Source organism: Antedon mediterranea, chromosome 6 (assembly GCF_964355755.1).
Source record: "Antedon mediterranea chromosome 6, ecAntMedi1.1, whole genome shotgun sequence".
Lineage (NCBI taxonomy): Eukaryota > Metazoa > Echinodermata > Crinoidea > Comatulida > Antedonidae > Antedon > Antedon mediterranea.
The window spans coordinates 31,637,154-31,659,161 of NC_092675.1; the positions used below are offsets into that span (position 1 = coordinate 31,637,154).

Consider the following 22,008-nt stretch of genomic DNA (forward strand, 5'->3'; position numbering starts at 1 on the left):
TTTTTTTTTCTTAGCATTTCTATTTCTTTTTTCATAGCCAAACTAGTAATACGTCTGTACTAAGAGAGTATTAATTTAACTGTGTCACTGACAGTTGAATTTGTTTTTCGCCAAGACTCCATGATATAACTAAACTGGAATGGAAACAACAAATCTAATAAATGCAAATTGTAGTGGAATAACGTTAAGAATGATAACACTGTACTGGTAGTAATCGTCATAAAAAATACTATACATACTATACAACAAAGCATGAGATGTGCGATAACTAATAGCAAAAACAATAGCACGGTCTAATATATGCGTGAATGGCGCGCCATAGTAATCTGTTGTAGCCGAAACTGTCTGTGGCCGAAACGGTCATATATGCCTCTGAATATACCTCCATTATATCGTGGACCGATCAAAAATGACGTTCTGAATTTATAATACCTCTCTTTTGTTGCTTGCGAAACGTGAAATCATGGCAGCCCATCTAAAAAAACGAGCATATGTTGAATTTAGTGTTTCTGTTATTAAAGTGAGTTCTTTTGTTGATTATATTCGGATAGAGGTCCTATGCCTAGGTAGGCTATTATTTATTAGGCCCGCCTGGACACTATAGACTATGGTTGACAGAAGATCGGGCCCATGGACGATCGGACTTATTCCAAGACGATCGGGTAGCAACGCCTGTGGATGTGGGGCCTAACTGTGTGGACGTCCGGGCCCAATATAATTAGACGATCGGGCATAACATTAATTAGACGGGCCCATTCAGCTAAAAATAAAGGAAAGACGATTGGTCCACGAAAATGAATTAGATTTATAATTGTTCACCATAAAATGAAGTAAAGTTGGACGTCCTTTCCACGAGTTTGTGATACAAAAATGTATAGCCTAGCCTAGCTGGTAGGCCTAGCTAGGCCTTTTTATTTTTATTTCTTTATTCTGATATAAAATCAATAGGAGACGGCTTCTGTACAAGAATTATAAAATAATTGTAATAATATCATTAAAATAAAAATATATAATAATAATGATAATCTTTTTCTGTGCATGTGGTGTTTGTTGTGCAGATAAAACTAACTTGTCAAATCTAGTTATTCTTGCTTTTATTGTACTACTACTAAACCATTCATAAAAGGCCTGTTTGCATATTTTATTTTTTCAGGACGAACGTGGACAGAAATCATGAATAATTGATTGGGTGTCTCGAAAACAGAGACCTCGAAAACAGAGACCAGAGACCCGAGACCCAGAGTCTCTGTTTTCGAGAAAATCACGAAAACAGAGACCCCCTATATTATGTAATATTATTGAGACGTTTTAGTGGGGGTCTCTGTTTTCGAGATTTTCTCGAAAACAGAGACCCTGGATCTCTGGTCTCTGTTTTCGAGGTCTCTGTTTTCGAGACACCCATAATTGATTAATTATTTTCTATTATAAAGAATTGCAAGATAGCTGATATACTTCCTAAATATACTAAACCTAACCTTCTAAATAATCTCTCAACTATATTAAAAGACCTCGAACTGAGGGCTCCAGTGTATAAACAGGGGAACGCCTTTACCACTAGACCAAACATTTCGGTTGACGAACGCTGTTTACTATGTATGTACTGGGTAGTATCTGCTTTACTACCCAGCAGTGTGTCATTTGTTACCGCTTATGACTATGTATGTATTGGGTAGTATCTGCTTTACTACCCAGCAGATGTGTCATTTGTTACCGCTGTTTACTATGTATGTACTGGGTAGTATCTGCTTTACTACCCAGCAGATGTGTCATTTGTTCAATGTGCATGAATACCATGAGGCAACCCTGCATTCAATTTGTGATGGACCTTTAAGAGAACAATGACACGCTATGACTGTCTCTTTGTGATTGATGTACCATTTAGGTTTTTTAATGCACCCCTGCGTGGATAAATTAAATAAAATAATTAAAAGTAGGTGTGTTATGTTAACACATATAATTTTCTATTCGTTGAATGGAGAGAATCTTTCATTCAATGACAAATTGACTGCTCCAATTTTGGCTCTGCCTCATTAAGAATAGAGCAATCAATATTTTAACTCATGAAATATTCTCACCATCAAACTCATAAACATACATTATTTTTTATAATGACGCACTCATGGCCCACATCTATTGGTTTTAAACAGTACTGTAGCAATTTTTGACATTTTTTTAAAGGAGGAAGTATCAAAGCCTAAAACTCTTCGTTTGACTGTTCCTGTATCATCTGCACCTCCATTATTAGATTTGAATTTAGCAAGTGGACCTCAAGAAATATTAACACAACTTAAAACATTAACCGATAGCCTTCCTCTATCCCCTCAGCATGTTGGTGAGTGTACTATTTGTACAATACACTTATTAAATTAGTAATTTAAATGTACAGTAGTCTTTAAAGTAGCTAAACATTTTGAAATACTAAGGAAGAACTCTTGAAAATTGCTACATCAATATTAAATATTTTGAATTATAAACTGTGTCATGTTCCACATTTAAATTAGTTAAATGCTACATTTACACAATAATTTGGTTAGAAGAAAGAGAATGTTTTCACCAGGCTTCCAATTGACTTGGTTAAATGAAACATTTTAATGTTTCATTGAAAAATGAGTAATTAAATTACTCATTTTTTGTATTCATTGTCCAACTTATAACAATATTCATTATTTCAATAAAATTACTTTTAATGAATTTAATGTTGGCATTTATTCTATTTTTAGACTCAGTAATTCATACACTCATAGAACATTTACGAAAAGAAGAAATTGCGTACATCAAAGCTCGTATTATTAGCATTCTTGGTATACTAACAAGAACACCAGATTGTAACAAAACACTAGTCATTGATGAACTAACTCAAATGCTACGGAGGGAAAGTATGCTTACTTTTGGATCTAAATACTGAGTGATTCTTAAACTTATCTCAACTTAATAATTTACCATCATTTTTAAATGTAATTTTATCATAAGATTTAGCGATTATTATTATCTGTTTTTCTTAAATAACCAATTTATTTCTTTAGCTTCTCATAAAGTATGTGCTGAGCTATTTGGTACCATTTACAACATCTGTAGAGCTATTCCGAATTCTATAGACTTGCATCAAAAACTTGTTGTCCTAGCCTACAAGGTAAAGATAACTTTTAACAATCTATAATCAATCAAAAAATGTACAGTATGATCACTAAAATTCCCCAGTACTGCTATAACAACAACAACAATACTATGAATATTACTATAAAAACATCAATGCTTATTACAGTGTATAGAGTACAACACAGCTCACGGTACCGACTTGCAACACGTATCGCCTGATTTGTATTGGTTTCGGTTCTGTAAATTCTAGCATTGTTTGTACCATTCAAAACATTCTACATCAAGCATTCATCCACTATTGATTAATTTCAAATTAATGTTAAAAACTTCAGTTTTCTCTCATTTTTTTAAATTTCTGTAATACTAATAGAATTGTTTTTATTATCTGTTTTTGTTATAGGATCTTTTATATTTGATAATATTATATTGATAATATTGTGCTAAATATCATTTTATACATTTCAGCATTTATCCAATTCAGACCATTCTGTGCGGCAACATTGTCTTTCAATAATAGGAACATTAGGATCCAAAGAAACACATGTAAAAATTAATGAAAAACAAGAAAGTCCATTACAAGTGTTAACAGCTTATGCAAAAGATCAAGACCCAAGAGTTCGTAGTAGCGCATTTGAAGCTATGGTGAGTATAAATCATAATAAATCTTAATAAATATAATTTTAATTAGAAAACAAGAAAATCATGTGATTATGTAATGGTGATAAAAGAAAGATAAACAAGAAATATAGATTATTTCAGAAGTTGAAATGCCAACGTTCCTTGCTTATGAGTAAATAGCAGATAAAATAAACTTAACATAATGGTATTTTGCATTGTTTTTTTTTGTGCAAAATTCAGGCTGAATTTATAATTATTTGTAATTATATAGTTCTATGTTAATATAAAGTTTGCGGTACACCACGTGTATTAGTTCTGAAAAGAACTGTTGAGTTTCTCGACGTTTCGATCAATATACTTTGATCGTCCTCAGGAGTGAGAATCTAATTTTGATTATGAATTAAAACGTTAATGGATTCCTGGTTTAAATACTTAATAGTTTTCACTTACACAAATGTTTGATAAAATAGTTCCATCAGTCTGAACATGTATTACAATATTTGTGAAAGTGTTGACAAAGTTCTTAATATAGCCTTAATTGCTCTTACTTAGATGAATATTGTTCTTGTTTATGTGTAATTTTGACAAAAGAGTAATATAATATTTTTTACATTTTTATAGTTATCGTTTCATCAAAAGGGTCAAGTTTTGGAACAGTCTATTTATAAACAGGTATACACTGCTCTACATGATGATAGTGAAAGTGTTCGTTTAGCAGCATTACGCCTTATGTGGGTCATAGGTCATGTCTATCCTGAGAGTCTTATACCTGTAGTTGATTCAGATGAGAAGTTGCGACTTGTTGATGATGCGTTTGCTAAGATTTGTCAATTAGTAAATGATTCAAGTGTTTTGGTGCGTACCACTGCTGTAGGATTGCTTGGTTCTTTGCATCGTGTCAGCCCACATTTCTTGGAGCAGACTTTGGATAAGAAGCTGATGTCAGGATTAAGGGTGAGTTTATGCAGTAAAACAAAGAGTACAGTACAAGGAAAATGAAACCTTCGAATGTACCTTGTCGACATAACCTAATAAGTAAGCTATAGAATTGTACTCTACTATACATCAATCTCCTACTGCATCATTGAATCAGAATTGGTTCTTTTAATTTCGTTTAGCGTAAAAGAACTGCACATGAGCGGCAAAAAGAACAATTTGTTTCTGGTGAATGGTCCAGTGGTAAAAAGTGGGGAGATGATGCTCCTAAAGAGGAACTTGATCCAGAGGCTGTAACCTTAATGGATACTGGAGCTTGTGGAGCATTTGTTCATGGACTTGAAGATGAATTCTTAGGTTTGCCAATGATTGTTTTTTATATATAACAAATATGTAAATATAGTATTTAAAAACCACCATGACATTTATTTAACCGTTGTATATAATAACATCGATAGTTACAAGCAAATGTGACTATAGTACAAAGACCATGTTCATCTGTATTTTTATTGTAACCTCATATCCATACAATTTTTTTTTGTAGGTTTAACCATACTGTACTATTAGTATGATGAAGATTTTGAAATTCATTGTGTTGTGTGCATAATTGTGACCATAACTGATAAGGTGTATACCTAAAATATAGATAGTTAACATTGTATTGTATCTAATGTGACAATCCTTTTATATTTAAAGTGATTATTTTACAGAGGTAAGACATGCAGCTTTAGATTCTCTGTGTGAGCTTGCCAGCCAGTCACCAGCATTTGCCTCTTTATCATTGGATTATCTGGTGGATATGTTAAATGATGAAATTGAAAGTGTGCGTCTGAATGCTGTATATAGTTTACACAAGATAAGCAAAGACATTGTTTTAAGAGAAGACCAGCTTGAAACTGTGCTAAATGGCCTTGAGGTTAGTAAAATATTACAAAATAACCACTGATCTAAAAGTATTGAAATATAAAACTATATTCATTGACTTCACTGTAATCGTCTTGAGATCAGTCAAATTGATGATTAAAGAAAGAACACCTATATACCATGCATAAAGAAACTCTAATAAACCACCCAGTGATATAATGGTAATTCAATCATTTATAAATGGTTAACACTTTCACTGCGTATAACCGGTACTACTGGGTATAAATAGACGTCGTTGAAATATGTATACACGGTACTACCGGGTATGGGCAAAACATGATTTAATCGTATTTGCCTATAATATATAGCACCCTCTATATTTTGTCTTGAACCAAAGAATATATATCACAAGAATGAGTATTCCTCGATTTTCCCTGTAACAGTAATATTGTCCATGTAGTAGGGCGCCGCCATAAGTGTCGATGTATCTGGGATGTATACAACTTTTTGTGACTGTTTCACTAATCAAAGGTTGGACCACCGGTAGTATTTTCATGATAAAAAATGTTATCAACTACATGCCAACATCATGTTAAATAATATTTGGATATTTAATTGTTCGTTTTATGCAATTTATTTAGTAAAAACTTCGTATAAACAGTTTGCTTTATCAACCGGGCGCTACGATAGCGTGACCGGGCATGTTGATGTTTTCACGAAGGATAGTTTAATAATATTCCTGTTTCTGGTAAAATAAATAAATGTTAATGACATTTAACATTTTGTCCTATTAATAACATGTATTTTATACTAAGTTATATCATAAAAACAATACTTAGTCTATATCGTGCCTAGCTTACCTGGATAAACCAACATAAGCCTCTCTCTCCGACGAGAGGTAAACATTACGAAAAGAAGAACATTAATAACATTAATTTTTCCCCACCCCCGTCGGATAATGGATCAGTCCGCCACCAGTACGCCCTCAAGTGAGACACACCCACTTATCATCGTTATCATTTCTTTTCGTAACGTCGTTGTGTACGTACGTCTTTTTCTGAACACATTCCTGGAATTCCTGAGGAATTTGCGATAAAGACTTTTATACTGTAGACTGGAAGAGAAGAATAGAGCAAGAAAACGAAGCTAAGTGTAGTAGATCGTTATCTTGTGGTTGGATACGTTTAGAATCGTTACCCTTGGCTAGTTGCCAGGAGTTAAAATTTAGCGTTGTAAGCCGTTATCCAGAGTGTTTCACCTGGATAGAAATACTGGAAGATCTTTTGTTGTTCGTTAGGCTAGTGGGTAGAAGTAGGTCTGTTAGATCACCATGCCTAAGCAGGAGTGTGTTAAATGTAGGGGTCCCCGCTCTACCGTGTGTCCGCTGGACACCGTCCAAGTTCAAATCGCTCCCTAAGCCTAAGGAGCGCACGGAGGCTGTACCACCTCCGGAGGTGGGTACCGCCGATACGGCAGGCCCTCCTGCCGTCGCGCCGGAAGTTAGCCTTCCAGATATGCCTGCACCGGCTGCGGCCTCTGCGGTTCCGGGGGTGAATGAGATTTCTCCGGGGTTACTGCAAGCCATTGTTGCAGCTGTGAGAGCTCTGCCGAGGGATGAGCCTGAGGTACCCTCTCAGATTAGACCTCCTCCCCAGATTCCATACATTGATGTTGGCCCACAGCAGACCTCGTTTTTCGATGGTTCGTCCGTCCGGCAAAGGGATTACGATAGTGACAGGACGATGGCCTCGCTCTCTGACGATGATAGAGATAGCTTAAGAGAACAGGCCGGGCCAGGGGAGGAAGGTCTGCAGGCGCTAGTTATGCGGACGGTCCCCGCGGTGCTGTCCTTTCTCGGCGTCGATTTCACGTATCGCGAGCCTAAGCATACTCCTTCGTCTAAGCGGGTTTCCACTTTTGGCGTACGCACGCCCTTTAAGAAGGTATCTTCGTGCCCGGTTACGCCTCTCGATCCAGAACTTGTGGAACGTGTGGAGCTGATCGCTAAGGAGTCCAAGATTCGTAGGCCTATGCCTTATAGCCTGTCATCGGCTTTTCCGGTGCCGCAGAAACAATTCGAACTGTACATCGCGGCGCCGAGCGTCCCGGAGGCAGCGAAGGAACGGGTCCGTGAGGACCAGAACCTGGACCCGTCCAGGACTAATTTTTTGAAGCCTTCGGAATCCCGGACAGAGGACGTCCTTACGTCCGTCGACAGGGCCGCACGCGAGACGCTTAGAGCCGCCTCTATGGCCGGGTACTTGCTATCCTTTCTGGCTGATCCAGAACATCCGCCCCAGGGCGATTCGGACGTGATAGCTCTACTACAGCAGATCATGGGCCTGGTTGTTGATCAACAGGCAACGATCTCATTATCTGCGGCCGCGGCCCGTCGCGTTAACGTCTTGGGTGCAACTGACATCGCACCGACCGATTTCCGTAGGTTTACTACGTCTGACTCCTTCGGGGCGCAGGACTTGTTCTTTGGCTCCTTCTCACAGAAGGAGGATAAATGGGCTCGTGAGAGGGAAGCTCGTCGGGAGACAAGAGCGCGCTTCCCGCAAAAACGCCGAGCTAGCAATTCACGCTCAAGGACAGCCGCACGACCGCCGCCTGTCCCTGCTGCTCCTCAGCAGATGCAGCCTCCCCCGCCGCCACCGGCTCAGCCTATGCAAAGTCAGGCTTCTACATCAAGACAGGCTTCACACCCCCCTCGCGGAATGCGAAATAGGGGTGGCAAAGGCGCCACCAACAGGAGTGGTCGCCGGTATTATAATGTGAAGCGCCGGTGACGGCCCGGGGACGCCCGTCCCTCCAAGCGAGGGCGGGCAGGTGGGGGGTCGCTTGAAACGGTTTTCACGGGTTTGGGAGACCCTGACCACAGACAGATGGGTTCTCTCCACCGTGACACACGGGTATCGTATCGAATTCTCGAGCCCTCCGGTGAGCGGAGGTGCCCGGCACACGAGGATTCCGTCAGAGCCGGAAAAGAGTCAAGCGCTCATGACGGGCCTCGAAGCACTGCTCCAGAAAGGAGCTGTGGTGCATGTTCAGAAGGAACAACTTACGATCCCGGGACACGAATCCACCGTTTTCCTCGCCCAGAAAAAATCGGGCGATTGGCGACCCATCCTAAACCTCAAAAGTCTGAACAAGCGGTACATCCGGCCCCGCAGGTTCAGGATGGAGACTGTCTCATCTATCCTGTTGGGGCTAAGACGAGGGGACTGGGCAGCCACAATAGACTTGAAAGACGCGTACTTTCACGTGCCTATTGCGCAAGAGCACCAGAGTTGGCTGCGCTTCCGCATTCACGATCAGGTATACCAATTCGTAGCTCTGCCGTTCGGCCTCTCAACGGCCCCACGAGTGTTTACTCGTCTAGTGAGAACCCTGGCGGCGTTCTTTCATCAACACGGCATCAGAGTGTTCATGTACTTAGACGATTGGTTGATCGTGGCCCAGTCCAGGGACCAGCTGCTGAGCAGCTTATCTTTTGTCCGCCTCGTGACGGAACAAGCAGGGTTCATAATAAACGAGGAGAAGTCATGTCTTCTCCCTTCTCAGAACCCTCTGTATCTCGGAGCCCAAATAAATTTGGTTACGGGCCGTGCGTGCCCATCCATCGAGCGTGTGGCCAAGGCAAGAACTGCAGTGCTACATCTTATCAATGCTCAGGCTCCGACGGCGTACGACTGGCTACGCACCTTGGGGTCACTGGCCAGCTTCGTCGCCCTCGTTCCGTTCTGCCGGTTAAGGATGCGGCCTCTACATCTGCACCTTCTGGCAGCATACCGCCCAAGATCAGACTCTCTACACAAAGTGGTTCCAACGAATGCGTTCATTATCTCGCATCTCGAATGGTGGCTCGTGGAAGACAGGTTACTTGTGGGCACACCTATACAAAGGTCAATTCCGGATGTCCGTGTGGAAACGGACGCATCCGAAGTAGGCTGGGGCGGTCACATACCGTCTCCGGACATTCGCGTCTCCGGCCTCTGGTCGCCCGAGGAGACGCGCGCCCACATCAACCTGCTCGAACTTTGGGCAGTCGAGCGCTCGTTGGAGGCTCTTCTTCCCCATCTGGCAAATCGCCATGTTCTCGTCAATTCCGACAACACAACCGTCGTGGCATACATAAACAGGCAAGGGGGTACACGGTCCCCCACGCTATGTTGCCACACGTGGACGTTGCTAATGTGGTGTATAAGACACAACATCCAACTGTCAGCGGCCCACATTGCGGGTCGTCTGAACATAGTGGCGGACGCACTGTCCCGTCCACTTCTACGTCCTACGGAATGGCGTCTTCTTCCAATAATCGCCACCCAGATCTTCAACCACTTTGGGCGGCCCCATGTAGATCTGTTTGCGACGTCAGGCAACACGCAGCTCCCGACGTTCTGCAGCCGATATCGGGATGCACATGCGTGGGCGGTGGATGCCCTGTCCATACCATGGGACAACCTTTGGGCATATGCCTTTCCACCGATTTCAATACTGCCACTGGTCCTGACGCACATTCAGCGCCATCAATGCCAAGTCCTACTAATAGCGCCGTATTGGCCCAGGCAGCCGTGGTTTCCACTGCTTCTAGGCCTTCTGTACGATCAGCCGTTACGTCTTCCGATTCGGAACGACTTGCTGACGCAGGGCCGAGCTCGGTTTGCTCTACCGAACCTCATATCCCTCGACCTGACTGTATGGCCATTGTCAGGGATCGTTTCAGAGACTCAGGCATTCCAGATGGTCCGGCCGCCCTCGCGGCGAAATCCCGACGGGAATCCACTCTTGCTGTCTACAATAGCCGATTAAAACACTTTTTCGAATGGTGCAAGCGCCAGAAGACCGACCCTATGAAAGTGACTTTGGGCCAGGTCTGCGCTTTCCTACATTACCTGTTTGAGTCAGGTCTGCAGGTTCGCACCGTATCCGGCTATCGGTCTGCCTTGGCTGCAGTAATTCCGAATTTTAAAGACGGCTCGACCATCTCTTCATCCCCTGCAATTTCCAGTTTGCTTCGCGGGATGTTTCGAGAACGGCCTCCTACTAAGGCCCTGATTCCACGTTGGGACGTCAATGTCGTCCTAGCCGCTCTTATGCGTCCACCCTTCGAGCCCCTGAGTAGGGCATCACTTTACAACCTGACTCTCAAAACTGCCTTTTTGATTGCACTAGCCTCGTGCAAGCGCAGAGGTGAACTGCATGCTCTTTCTCTGGAGCCAGGGCACATCAGGTTTGAACGGGGTGGCGCGCGGTTGGTTTTTAGAAAAGATTTCCTTGCAAAATCTCAGACATTGAACTTCTCGCCGCCGACTGTGTTTATTCCCACCATTGCTGCATATTCAGGGGTTGAGGAAGACAGACTTTGGTGCCCGGTGCGGGCACTAAAGTTTTACATCAAACGCACAGAGTCCATTCGGGTCTCAGCGTCACATCTGTTCGTATCGACAGTTGCACCCTTCCGACCGGCTGCTCGGTCGACGCTGGCAAACTGGGTCGTGGCAGCCATCCGGGCTGGTTACGACTCCACAAATACGCCTCCTCCGGCACATATGCACCAAGTGCGTGGCATAGCCGCTTCATGGGCGCTGTTTGCTGGGGTGCCCCTTCCAGACATCCTGCAAGCGGCATGGTGGCGATCACAGTCCACCTTCACATCCCACTACCTGTCGGATACCTCCGCAAACCAGTCTACGGTGGCGGCTTCAATCTTGAAGCCCAGACACTAGGTATGTATGACAATGTTTACCTTGCCTCCCGCCTCCGACTAGACTCTAGTCCGGTGCTACACTGGCTTATGTTGGTTTATCCAGGTAAGCTAGGCACGATATAGACTACACAAACCAACAGTGGTGTTGGTAGTCTATGAGTGCCGCTTACCTGGATAAACGCCCTCCCTACCGTCCCCTCAGGCAGGTGGTCTTGAGAAATGATGACGATGATAAGTGGGTGTGTCTCACTTGAGGGCGTACTGGTGGCGGACTGATCCATTATCCGACGGGGGTGGGGAAAAATTAATGTTATTAATGTTCTTCTTTTCGTAATGTTTACCTCTCGTCGGAGAGAGAGGCTTATGTTGGTTTATCCAGGTAAGCGGCACTCATAGACTACCAACACCACTGTTGGTTTGTGTAATTTACCGGGCGTAGAGTAGTACACGGCAATGGTAAAGAATAGGCCGTGCTGAGTAACGATTCGTTGATTTTTGGTGTTGCTGTGTTCAGGCCTTTTTTGTGAACTAACTTAGCATGTTAGTAAATAATTGTCTGTAAAAGTGAATGTACACTAGTTTGTTAATAAATATGTATTATAAAATAGTTTACAATTGCAAAAATTTTTATCATAATTCTATTTAACACATTGACTGCCAAGGCATTTTCCGTAATTTCTGTCCCAGTGCCAAGTCCCGTTTACATATTAAATTACAGTTTGAAAGTGTAACATCTGGTCACAGACTATCATGATGTCATTCAAAATACGATGGCGGGAAAAACCGTTGAGACGTATAAATACGTCACTGGCAATGGTCCAACAATTTTATTGACTTTGCCAGGAACGTAAATATACGTCGGGGATTTTCCGCGCTAAAATCGGTCAAACCTATCATCGAGAGATAAAAACAGTAAACCACACTGAATCATTTCATCCTTTATTATTTTTATTTACTATTAGCGCAATTTATGACATGTTTGAGATGATTATATTGAGTGTGAGGGCGCCATCGTATCAACCATATTCAATGCATGAGGGAATAAACACAAACAAACATATGACATTTATTTTTAGATTATCGTTTACGTACATCATTCATAAACTGCCATGCGATAATTCCTGTTCCAATCACCACTGCCAGCGATTCTACATACAATACAAAAGTGCTACGATTTTGACGTAGTATTACGTCTTGGCAAGTAGCGACACGCAATTTTTGACGTATAAATACGCCGTGGCAGTGAACGTGTTAATGTGACATGTATAATATATCTATTAAATCAAGTCTTATTTAGTATGTATACATCCGCCCTTATGAGGGCGGGCATCACTCACTGGCGCTCTCTGTTACAAATATCATTCTTGTGATATATATTCTTTGCTTGAACTTGAATATTTTTGCAAGTCATTAAAAATGTTTTCCAGCAAAAAAACGGCCCTCTATAGTTCTATCATATATAGTATATATAATAGTATTTCTATCATATATAGTATATATAATAGTATTTCTATCATATATAGTATATATAATAGTATTTCTATCATATATAGTATATATAATAGTATTTCTATCTTGGAAAGTTGTTTTGAGTAGCGTAATGGCGGCCATTTTGAAAGTAACCAAAATTTACCAGCCCCAATATAGGGCAACATCGTGTTTATCACAACACGCAAAAAAAGTTAGTTTTTGTACTATAGTGAATTTTTGGAAAATGTCATTATTTTCACGATTTTTCACAAAAACTTTGATTTGTGCATAATTTTTATAATACAATAACAATAATTTTTTTTTATATTTTTATTTTTTATACGTATCTTTATCAATATCCAGTTGGAAAAATGTATTCTTCCATAAGAATTTCTTATAGAAAATATAGTTTTTATCATTGATTCGATAAAAAACACGAAATCTAAAATACCTGTAATGACGTCACATGACGTCATCAATATGCAAATTACTTTTTTTTTATACCTAACTGTAGACTAGCCTTTGCCGATCACACACCACAAAAATAATTATACAATTATCTCAATTACTATTTTTTTGCAATTTATTAAATATCATATGTTTTTCTTAAATATATATTACGCACAGAGGTGGGAATAATGCTCCGCAGTGAAAGGGTTAAGATTAAATAAAAATACTTTTGAAATAAAAAAGTTATGAATTTAACTTTCAAAATGTACTTATAACAGCCAGAAACTTCAAATCAAATTTAAAATGATTTTATAGGACTCATCTTCTGATATAAGACAAGGCCTTCATCAACTTTTATATACTGTTAGTTTTGCAACCAAGATGTGTCTTCATTTAACACTACAATTTTTGCTAAAGAATCTCAATAAATACCCACAAGACCGAATATCTATTTGGAAGTAAGTAAAACCACTTGAGAATGTACCTCAGAATTGTTGTACAGCAGTAAATAGATATGATAGGTGCTTCATGTTGTTTTGTTATTAGGCTTTAAAGTAGTTTTACTAGAGATTCACCCATAATGTCATTATTATTATTATGATCTATTATCACGATAAAGAGTAACCATCAGCAAGATCTATTTGTTGCACTTGGGCCAATAAGATTGGGTGCAATACTAAATAGATATGATAGGTGCTTCATGTTGTTATTAGGCTTTACAGTAGTTTTACTAGAGATTCACCCATAATGTCATTATTATTATTATGATCTATTATCACGATAAAGAGTAACCGTCAGCAAGATCCATTTGTTGCACTTGGGCCAATAAGATTGGGTGCAATACTAAATAGATATGATAGGTGCTTCATGTTGTTATTAGGCTTTAGAGTAGTTTTACTAGAGATTCACCCATAATGTCATTATTATTATTATGATCTATTATCACGATAAAGAGTAACCGTCAGCATGATCTATTTGTTGCACTTGGGCCAATAAGATTGGGTGCAATACTAAATACAATGCTGGTTGGTGGATTCTATAATTAATAACTCATGCTTAACTTGGTTAAACACGTTTCTCCAGCATGCTCCACTGGATCATGTTTGGGTGATCACGTTATTTGATAACTTTACGTTTGAGAACAGATAAATGGTGAACCTACTGTGTTTGTATTTGTATACAAATTATTTTACTTATTCATATATTCCTTATAGATGTTCAAAGGCACTTGGTGAAAATCACTCTAACCTGGCTTTGACTCTTGTACCAGAACTTTTAGGAACACATGCATATTTTGCTATTCCTGAGCCAGATATGGATGATCCTGGTTGTATCCTTAAATGAAAAACTTCCCAAAAGAAGTTGATGCCAATTAAAGTTTTTTTTTAAATGACATGATGACATTATATATTGCAGTTTGATTGATGTTTTGATTTATTATGGCAAAAAAGCATAGTGTGGCTTTGTATTAAATAAACTTAATAAAATTAAAGAGGCAGCATGTAACATTAACCAGAAAATATTTATAAATATTTAGTTTCATCCCTTATACTGTACAAAGATATCTGTGTGATGATTTTGATTTTCAACTCTGCAGTAACACAACCTACAATGACAACATTGTTACCAGAATATACAAAGAGACATTATGCATACTTGAGGGATAGTCTTCCACATCTTGTGCCACTTGTAAGAGTAAGTATGACATCATTGTGATCAATTCTTCTGTATACAGTATTTTGTTTATTGAGTTTGCAAGGCAAGATTTCTTATTTTGCAGCATTTTCAGGTGGTGTCTTCAGCACAAACACATACTTTAGTTCGTGCTAACTGCAGTCCTCAAGAATTTTTACAGCAAGCACTTGAGAAACTTGAACAAGTTGGTCGTCTAGATATGGACTCTGGAATTAAACTCATGGAAACAACAATTAGGTAAGATGTAGTAATAATTACATGTTGTAACATACACACAGCTCTACCTATAAATCCTGCATGGCTCATTTACTGTACTGGCAACAACATTCATCACCCTAATTTATTCTATTAAACCAGACAGCATCTATTAAAAAAAAAAAAAATCATTTAATTATATTGGATAATTATACTTCTAGTGTAAACAACCTCATATAAATTATGTTCGTTTTCGTCTTTTAGAGATCTGAGACGTGTTGTTAAACTTGAGGAAAACTTGGTAGCCTCAGCTGATTTTTACTCGCTCTACTTACAGTGTCAATTGTTACTTACAAAGGTATCCCATGAATCTGTTATTATATTTTGACACTTTGTACTAATTTTCTGTTTATGATATTATGTTGTTATTCTATTACTTTTCAACACATCATAACTGATGCCAAATATGGCTTGAAATACAGTATTGCTGTATGTTGTACAGACTATAAGTCAGTTCTCACGTATGGTGTAAGCCATGGCATACGCCTTGCGTAATGCAACTCACTATCAACCGAATCATGTTGTATAGACTATGAGTCTGTTCTCACGTATGGTGTAAGCCATGGCATACGCCTTGCGTAATGCAACTCACTATCAACTGAATCATGTTGTATAGACTATGAGTCAGTTCTCACGTATGGTTTAAGCCATGGCATACGCCTTGCGTAATGCAACTCACTATCAACTGAATCATGTTGTATAGACTATGAGTCTGTTCTCACGTATGGTGTAAGCCATGGCATACGCCTTCCGTAATGCAACTCAATATCAACTGAATCATGTTGTATAGACTATGAGTCAGTTCTCACATATGGTGTAAGCTATGGCGTATGCCTTGCGTAATGCAACTCACTATCAACTGAATCATGTTGTACAGGCTATGAGTCTGTTCTCACGTATGGTGTAAGCCATGGCGTACGCCTTGCGTAATGCAAATCACTATCAGATGAATCATGTTGTACAGGCTATGAGCCTGTTCACATGTATGGTGTAAGCCTTGCGTATGCGTATGCCTACCCCATCTTAAATAATGCCACAGAGCTAACTCCAGCAAGCTATTCAGCTGCTCTTCGATCTGAAAGCGTATGAATTGTTTAGGGTGAAATAAAAGTAAATAATGGTGTTTTTTAGGAAGTAATTAAATTCCAAATCAAGCGCTGACTGTAATTATTTAAAAAAAATACGACGTTCATTAAGAAAGTGTAAAATCTAAAAAGGGACCATGGGTTAGTACTTTTAAAACATAAAGGATACTTTGACTTCTGTGTTTAACGCCATTCCTTAATATAACGAACGGCATACGTGTAAACCCCTGGGCATTTTAATCTGTGGATTACCTTACCACTTACATAAAATCGCTAAATCCATTGGTATCATCTACAAGGTAAAACACTTTTTTCCTAAACATATTCTTTTAAATTTGTACAATGCGTTTAGCCTACCACACCTCTATTACTGCAATATAATATGGGGATATAAATATCCAAGAAACTTAGAAAAAATACATAAATTACAAAAACGTATAGCTAGAATGATTACAAACTCACCGATGAGAACAGCCTCCAAACCACTATTACAAAGTTTAAAAATGTTAAATATAATATACTATATATATAAAATTCAAATTGCATGCTTTATGTTCAAATATCATCTCCAAGAACTTCCCATCCCTATAAACAACTTGATTCATTTAACCCTAAAACTGATCGCTTAAAGACATTAAGAAACGCAAATAAGATATACATTCCACACAGTAGACTAGAAATAAATAAAAGATCAATTTTCATTGAAGGACCATCTTACTGGAATAAACTCCAGTCTACTCTTGAACAAAATCACATGACCTCGCTCCCTATATTAAAGTACAATATTAAAAAGATGATATTTGAAACATATTGCTAGCTACTATTGCTACTGCACAATGAAGTTGTAAATATTGTTATGTAATGCGTCCGTCTATGTTTTATGTTTAGACTACAAAGACAAGCCACTTTGGCTTCTGTGTATCTAACCCATAAAACTGTTAAATGTTGAATAAATGTTGTTATTAGTAACAAAAAACTTGTGTAAGCCACGCCAGTCTTACACACGTGTGGAAGATAAACGGGCAGTTTATTAACCTCAAATGAATAATTTTTTACAGGCTATGAAAGATAAACAGTGGTCTGTTCCAGCTCCACTTTGTCCTCAACATAATCTAACAATATCTGCTATTACAAAAAAGGTATTACTGTATAATTTTCATCATATTTCATTCATATTTAAAAAGAATCTCCTGCATAATATATTGTTTGAAGGTTTGCATGGTGAAATCAAGTTTGCTGTACACCACGTTCTAAAAAAAACTGTTATGTTTCTCTCAACAGTTCTTTTCAGAACTACATATGTGAACCTTTATATCAATATAACTCCTGCTTAAACAATTATTTGATGATGGGTTTGTTTTAATTTTAACAAAGGTGATTGAGTTATCATATCAACTAGAACACCTGTTTGTTGGTTGTAGTGCTCAAGATCTAGCATCTGTGTATCAATTGCGACTTAGAGCAATAACTTTACAACTTTTGGTACAACTACGAGGACGCTCAGTATCTGGTTTATTCAGTAAAAGTAATATAAACCAACAATGTGAAAATTATCTTTTAAAATTGAGTACTTTACAAAGGTGAGTATTAAAGGCACATATTAGTTATTAACTAAACACCAGCATTTATAAAACTTTTATAAGAATAGAATTTGGATTTCATTAAAGATGTTTTGTCCACCTGAAAAAAATATTCTTAAACATTTTTGATGTAATTAATCTTCATTTTCATGTTTGTGAACATCTTGAAAGTCAAGTCTTGAAAAAACATAAGATGAAGAAAATTGCTTTTTATTCAGGAAACCAATCGCTATAGTATTAAATAATCATAAATTTAAGGGTCAAAAATTTGTGTCCAGTTATTAAATATATTTTATTAGAATTATTTTTGTTTTCTTTGTTAAACATGGTTGGCACAGAGAATCATGCTAATAATGTTTTATTTTTATTTCTGTTCAATACAATCTGTTTACTGATATGATACCACAAACTTACTAAAGTTGTAAAACTAAAATATATAAATATGTTTTACTAGATGAAAATCAACTGTATTTTAAGCTTTTTTAAAAAAACTTATGAAGCCATTCCGCAGCCCTTCAAAAACTACTAGTGATAGACCCTCTTAAAGTATACAGTATCCCCTTTTTGTTTTTGCAGGTATTTTGCGGCAAACAATCTTCAACCTCATAGTTTTACACAAGCCCTGTTTTCTGAAATGCATAAGTTTGAGGCCAGCAAGCCTGGAATTTTAGCCAAGTTCCTGCAGCCACTATTGTTTCACCACAGAGTACCATGTTTAATATTAGACAACAAAGTGAAGCAAGCTTGTGCAGAGATATTTGAACCAGTGGGTGGATCTGATAATCCATTACGATTTACAGCTGGCTTAGCATTAGCACTAAATGTAGACTGTATACTAGACAATGTTGAGTATGTCCAGTCCATTCAAATACAGGTACTATTTTTAATATTTGTTAAAATAAACATAATTCATTTTAAAAACAGACGAGGCAAAAATGTTTTAAAATTAAATATACAAGCTGTGCCGGGGATGGGGGTAGTGAATGGCTACCAGGGGCGGATCCAGGATTGTTTTTGCGGGGGGGGGGCACACGCGATCGTAGAGAGAAAATACACTGGGGGAAGCCCAGAAAAAAAATGCATTTTATGGTGTTCGAGATCACTAACGCACTCTGATTCGATCATCTGTAAAGGGTCTTGCACACCTGTTCACAGTTCTTGTTCCAAACTTCAGGGTGGCGAAAGTATTTTTCCCAAAGACTTTCTCTGAAAATCCGAGAGAGGGCGTCTTATTTCGTCCCATTTTAGGGGAGCATTATTATGAATATGCATCTCTCTGCTGCGCCCGCCTTCTGAATGAACATTTTTAATACGCTGCGCTTTCCGAATGAATTGCCGATTCTTACAAAGGAAGGATATCGCCTTGTTGTAACTACGTATACGCCTTTTTCACGAAACGGAAGACATCTTCCATCGATGACAAACAATGCCGTGCAACGAAGCCTAACCAACAGAAATAACATAACATTTTCAGGGGATTTCAGGACACCTTGTTAATTAAAAAATCGTAACTCTTCAACGGAGGATCGTATGAGAAAAAAAATTACTGTAAAATGTTCTTAAAAGATTTGCCTACATCACTGTGTGAATTTGAAAATTGTTTTTCACTGCTTAAAATCCATCCAAAAAAACACCACAGTGTATAAGCATAGGCTGAAAATGCTATGTTATTTCTGTTGGTTACGCTTTGTTGCACGGCATTGTTTGTCATCGATCGAAGATGTCTTCCGTTTCGTGAAAAAGTGGTCCCTGATATCGACGCCCGCCAACTTCTAAATATAGAAGAATTGTAATTTTAATTAATTCGTACAAAGGGACACCGCCAGGGTAGTGCGTAACAACTTAACTGTACACGCTTTGGCCCTTGTAACTTGATACAGTCTAGATATCGACGTGGCACCCCCTTAAATCCACGCCTGGGCTACAGCCCTGATATTATATAATCATCATTTCTGATAATATGATTAATAATTTGAATTTGTTGTTCCTTCAGGTAAAATTTCCAGATACTCAGACCCAATTGTTTACACCAAGAATATCAGATTTCAGACACTTAAATGCTCTTCGACACCATCTTGTAACTCAAGTTTATCTGTCACATTCCCTCTGGTCAGGTGAGTTTTAAATAAATAACTTTTTCCTACTTTGTCACATTTATGAAGTGGTCTCAGATGGGAGTTGTACAATGTACTAAGAATTAGTCGGTACAATTATCTCTGAACAGGGCAAACCATCTGACTTTTATTGTAATTTATGCAAAGCTCCTTCATACAGTAGTTTAAAATTATCGTCTTTATTTAAGAGCATGTATAAACAATTAACAGGAAAGTACCTGTTCAGATAATTTTTTTTCTTTGTTATAGATCCATGTCAGGTTGAAATCTGTATTGTACTTGGCTACACAATGGATGGCTCAAAAGGTCCTTTAGCACCTCAATTTGGTAACAGTGATAAACAATGTGCACTACAACTATGTAAACCTGTTAAGGTATATATTATGCCTAGAGCAACTAAAAAATAAAGATTATTGAATTTCTATATAAACATTGAAAATCTTCATTCATCAGTGGAAAATTACTTTTATCTATTGTCATTTGCATATAAAATATACATAGAAATTATGTTTGCTCTGAGATATAAATGAAAAAGTAACAAAAATAATTATCAGTGTTACGTATAGTGTCACAAGACTCTTGTGATTTACTGTATACTGACAAGCATTTAGTGCCCGAATGGCAGCTGGATAAAAGCTGTTACGAAACATATTTGCACGAGAGATGATGGACCGGTAACGTCTACCGCTTACACCTCACATACATTATGCATGGAAGGAGTAGAATCTTGCAATATAGAATGTGTTGTCTTTCTATAGAGTGTGTTTTCTTTCTATATAAAATGAAAGGTTATATTTTCAAATATAAAACATTTTATATTATTTGTTCTATTGCATGAATAAAAACGGTCATTATTTGTTTTACAAAACACCTACTTTTAATGAGAGGCTAGGCCAAAGTCTAAGCCATTCGAGAAAACAGCACTCCAATTTTGGATGCGGAGTAGAACAATTTTGACGGCGCACACTACAGGTTGATTGATCATGATGATCTGATGATCAGTCAACAGCAGCATAGCCTCATCATGGAGCTATAAATAGCATTATGTCATGTGTTTGTTGCTCACTTACTGAGTATAACAAGAATTAACATGCAAAACAAAATTCCAGTACTCGATAATATAACAACATTTCACTCGATGACATAAGTTAAGAGTTCAATAGAAAATTTAAAATTTATTGAATGTTATGTGACCCGCAATCAAATGACAAGAATCTACTTGGTGTTATAATACGGTACTAACTTATGAATTCCATCTCTGTAATTTACAGTGTTGTTCAGTAGGTACAATTAACATTTAGGTAGTTTTGCCTCATTTAGTTGTCCATTTATGATATGTTTGTGAAGACGAACTACAGTAGTTATGATATTATTAAGGTGTATTGTATTTTACAAGTTCATTGTGCGATATGGTTATAATGAATAATGTTAAAAAAAAACCTGTAGGATATTTTTGATGTATACTATATGTACATAATTATCCTGTCATTATATATATATTCCTTCACTTGCACTGATGAAGGGCTAGTGTTGCCCGAAAGCTCTGCTAACTTTTCTGGCAGTTTTACTTCTCGTTTTGATTTAGCTTTTCGCTTTTTATTTTTGTATCTCCATTGAGATCCAGCCACTGATACCCACAGCATTGTCATTTTTTTCAGTAATTTGCCTTTGGATTTATATATTTATATATATATATATATAAATCCAAAGGCAAATTACTGAAAAAAATGACAATTCTGTATATATATATATAGCCCTTGCACTGATGAAGGGCTAGTGTTGCCCGAAAGCTCTGCTAACTTTTCTAGCTGTTTAATTTATCGTTTTTATTTAGCTTTTCGCTTTTTTTTTGTATCTCCATTGCAATCCAGCCACTGATACATATATAATTATCCAGAGTTGTACTCTTTAGCAATACATTACTTTTTACATTTCATATTTTGGCTTTGGGTTTTTGTCTAATTTTTCATAGTGACTAGACTCGGACATTTTTTGTATACATGCCACTGAATAGAAACTGTATATACTTTAAAATTCAAAATCCTGTAATATTTAAGAATTGAAAGGCATATTATTATAATTAAAATGGTATAGTGATTGATCTTTGGCTTGGTAAATGTTTGTCATCAATG

At 38.0% G+C, this 22,008-nt stretch overlaps 1 protein-coding gene across 1 annotated transcript; it reads left to right on the forward strand.

The window, feature by feature from the left end:
• Positions 1-287: 287 nt before the first annotated feature.
• Positions 288-21,966, forward strand: LOC140051604 (integrator complex subunit 4-like). Its single transcript, XM_072096869.1, has 18 exons — positions 288-520; positions 2,179-2,332; positions 2,721-2,876; positions 3,024-3,130; positions 3,562-3,738; positions 4,336-4,668; positions 4,833-5,007; positions 5,361-5,566; positions 13,463-13,605; positions 14,362-14,477; positions 14,709-14,842; positions 14,928-15,079; positions 15,302-15,395; positions 17,241-17,321; positions 17,557-17,762; positions 18,339-18,636; positions 19,756-19,876; positions 20,126-21,966. Exons 1-18 carry the CDS (start codon positions 464-466, stop codon positions 20,281-20,283), a joined length of 2,868 nt encoding a protein of 955 aa, XP_071952970.1. The 5' UTR covers positions 288-463; the 3' UTR covers positions 20,284-21,966.
• The last annotated feature ends 42 nt before the right edge of the window (positions 21,967-22,008 follow it).

Bases quoted from the DNA above. Each gene is read 5' to 3' on its own strand.
- LOC140051604 (XM_072096869.1), top strand. From the start codon at position 464: ATGGCAGCCCATCTAAAAAAACGAGCATATGTTGAATTTAGTGTTTCT. The intron at 2,877-3,023 runs GTATGCTTACTT...TTATTTCTTTAG, and splicing joins TCAAATGCTACGGAGGGAAA to CTTCTCATAAAGTATGTGCT. The intron at 14,478-14,708 runs GTATCCTTAAAT...TACTGTACAAAG, and splicing joins AGATATGGATGATCCTGGTT to ATATCTGTGTGATGATTTTG.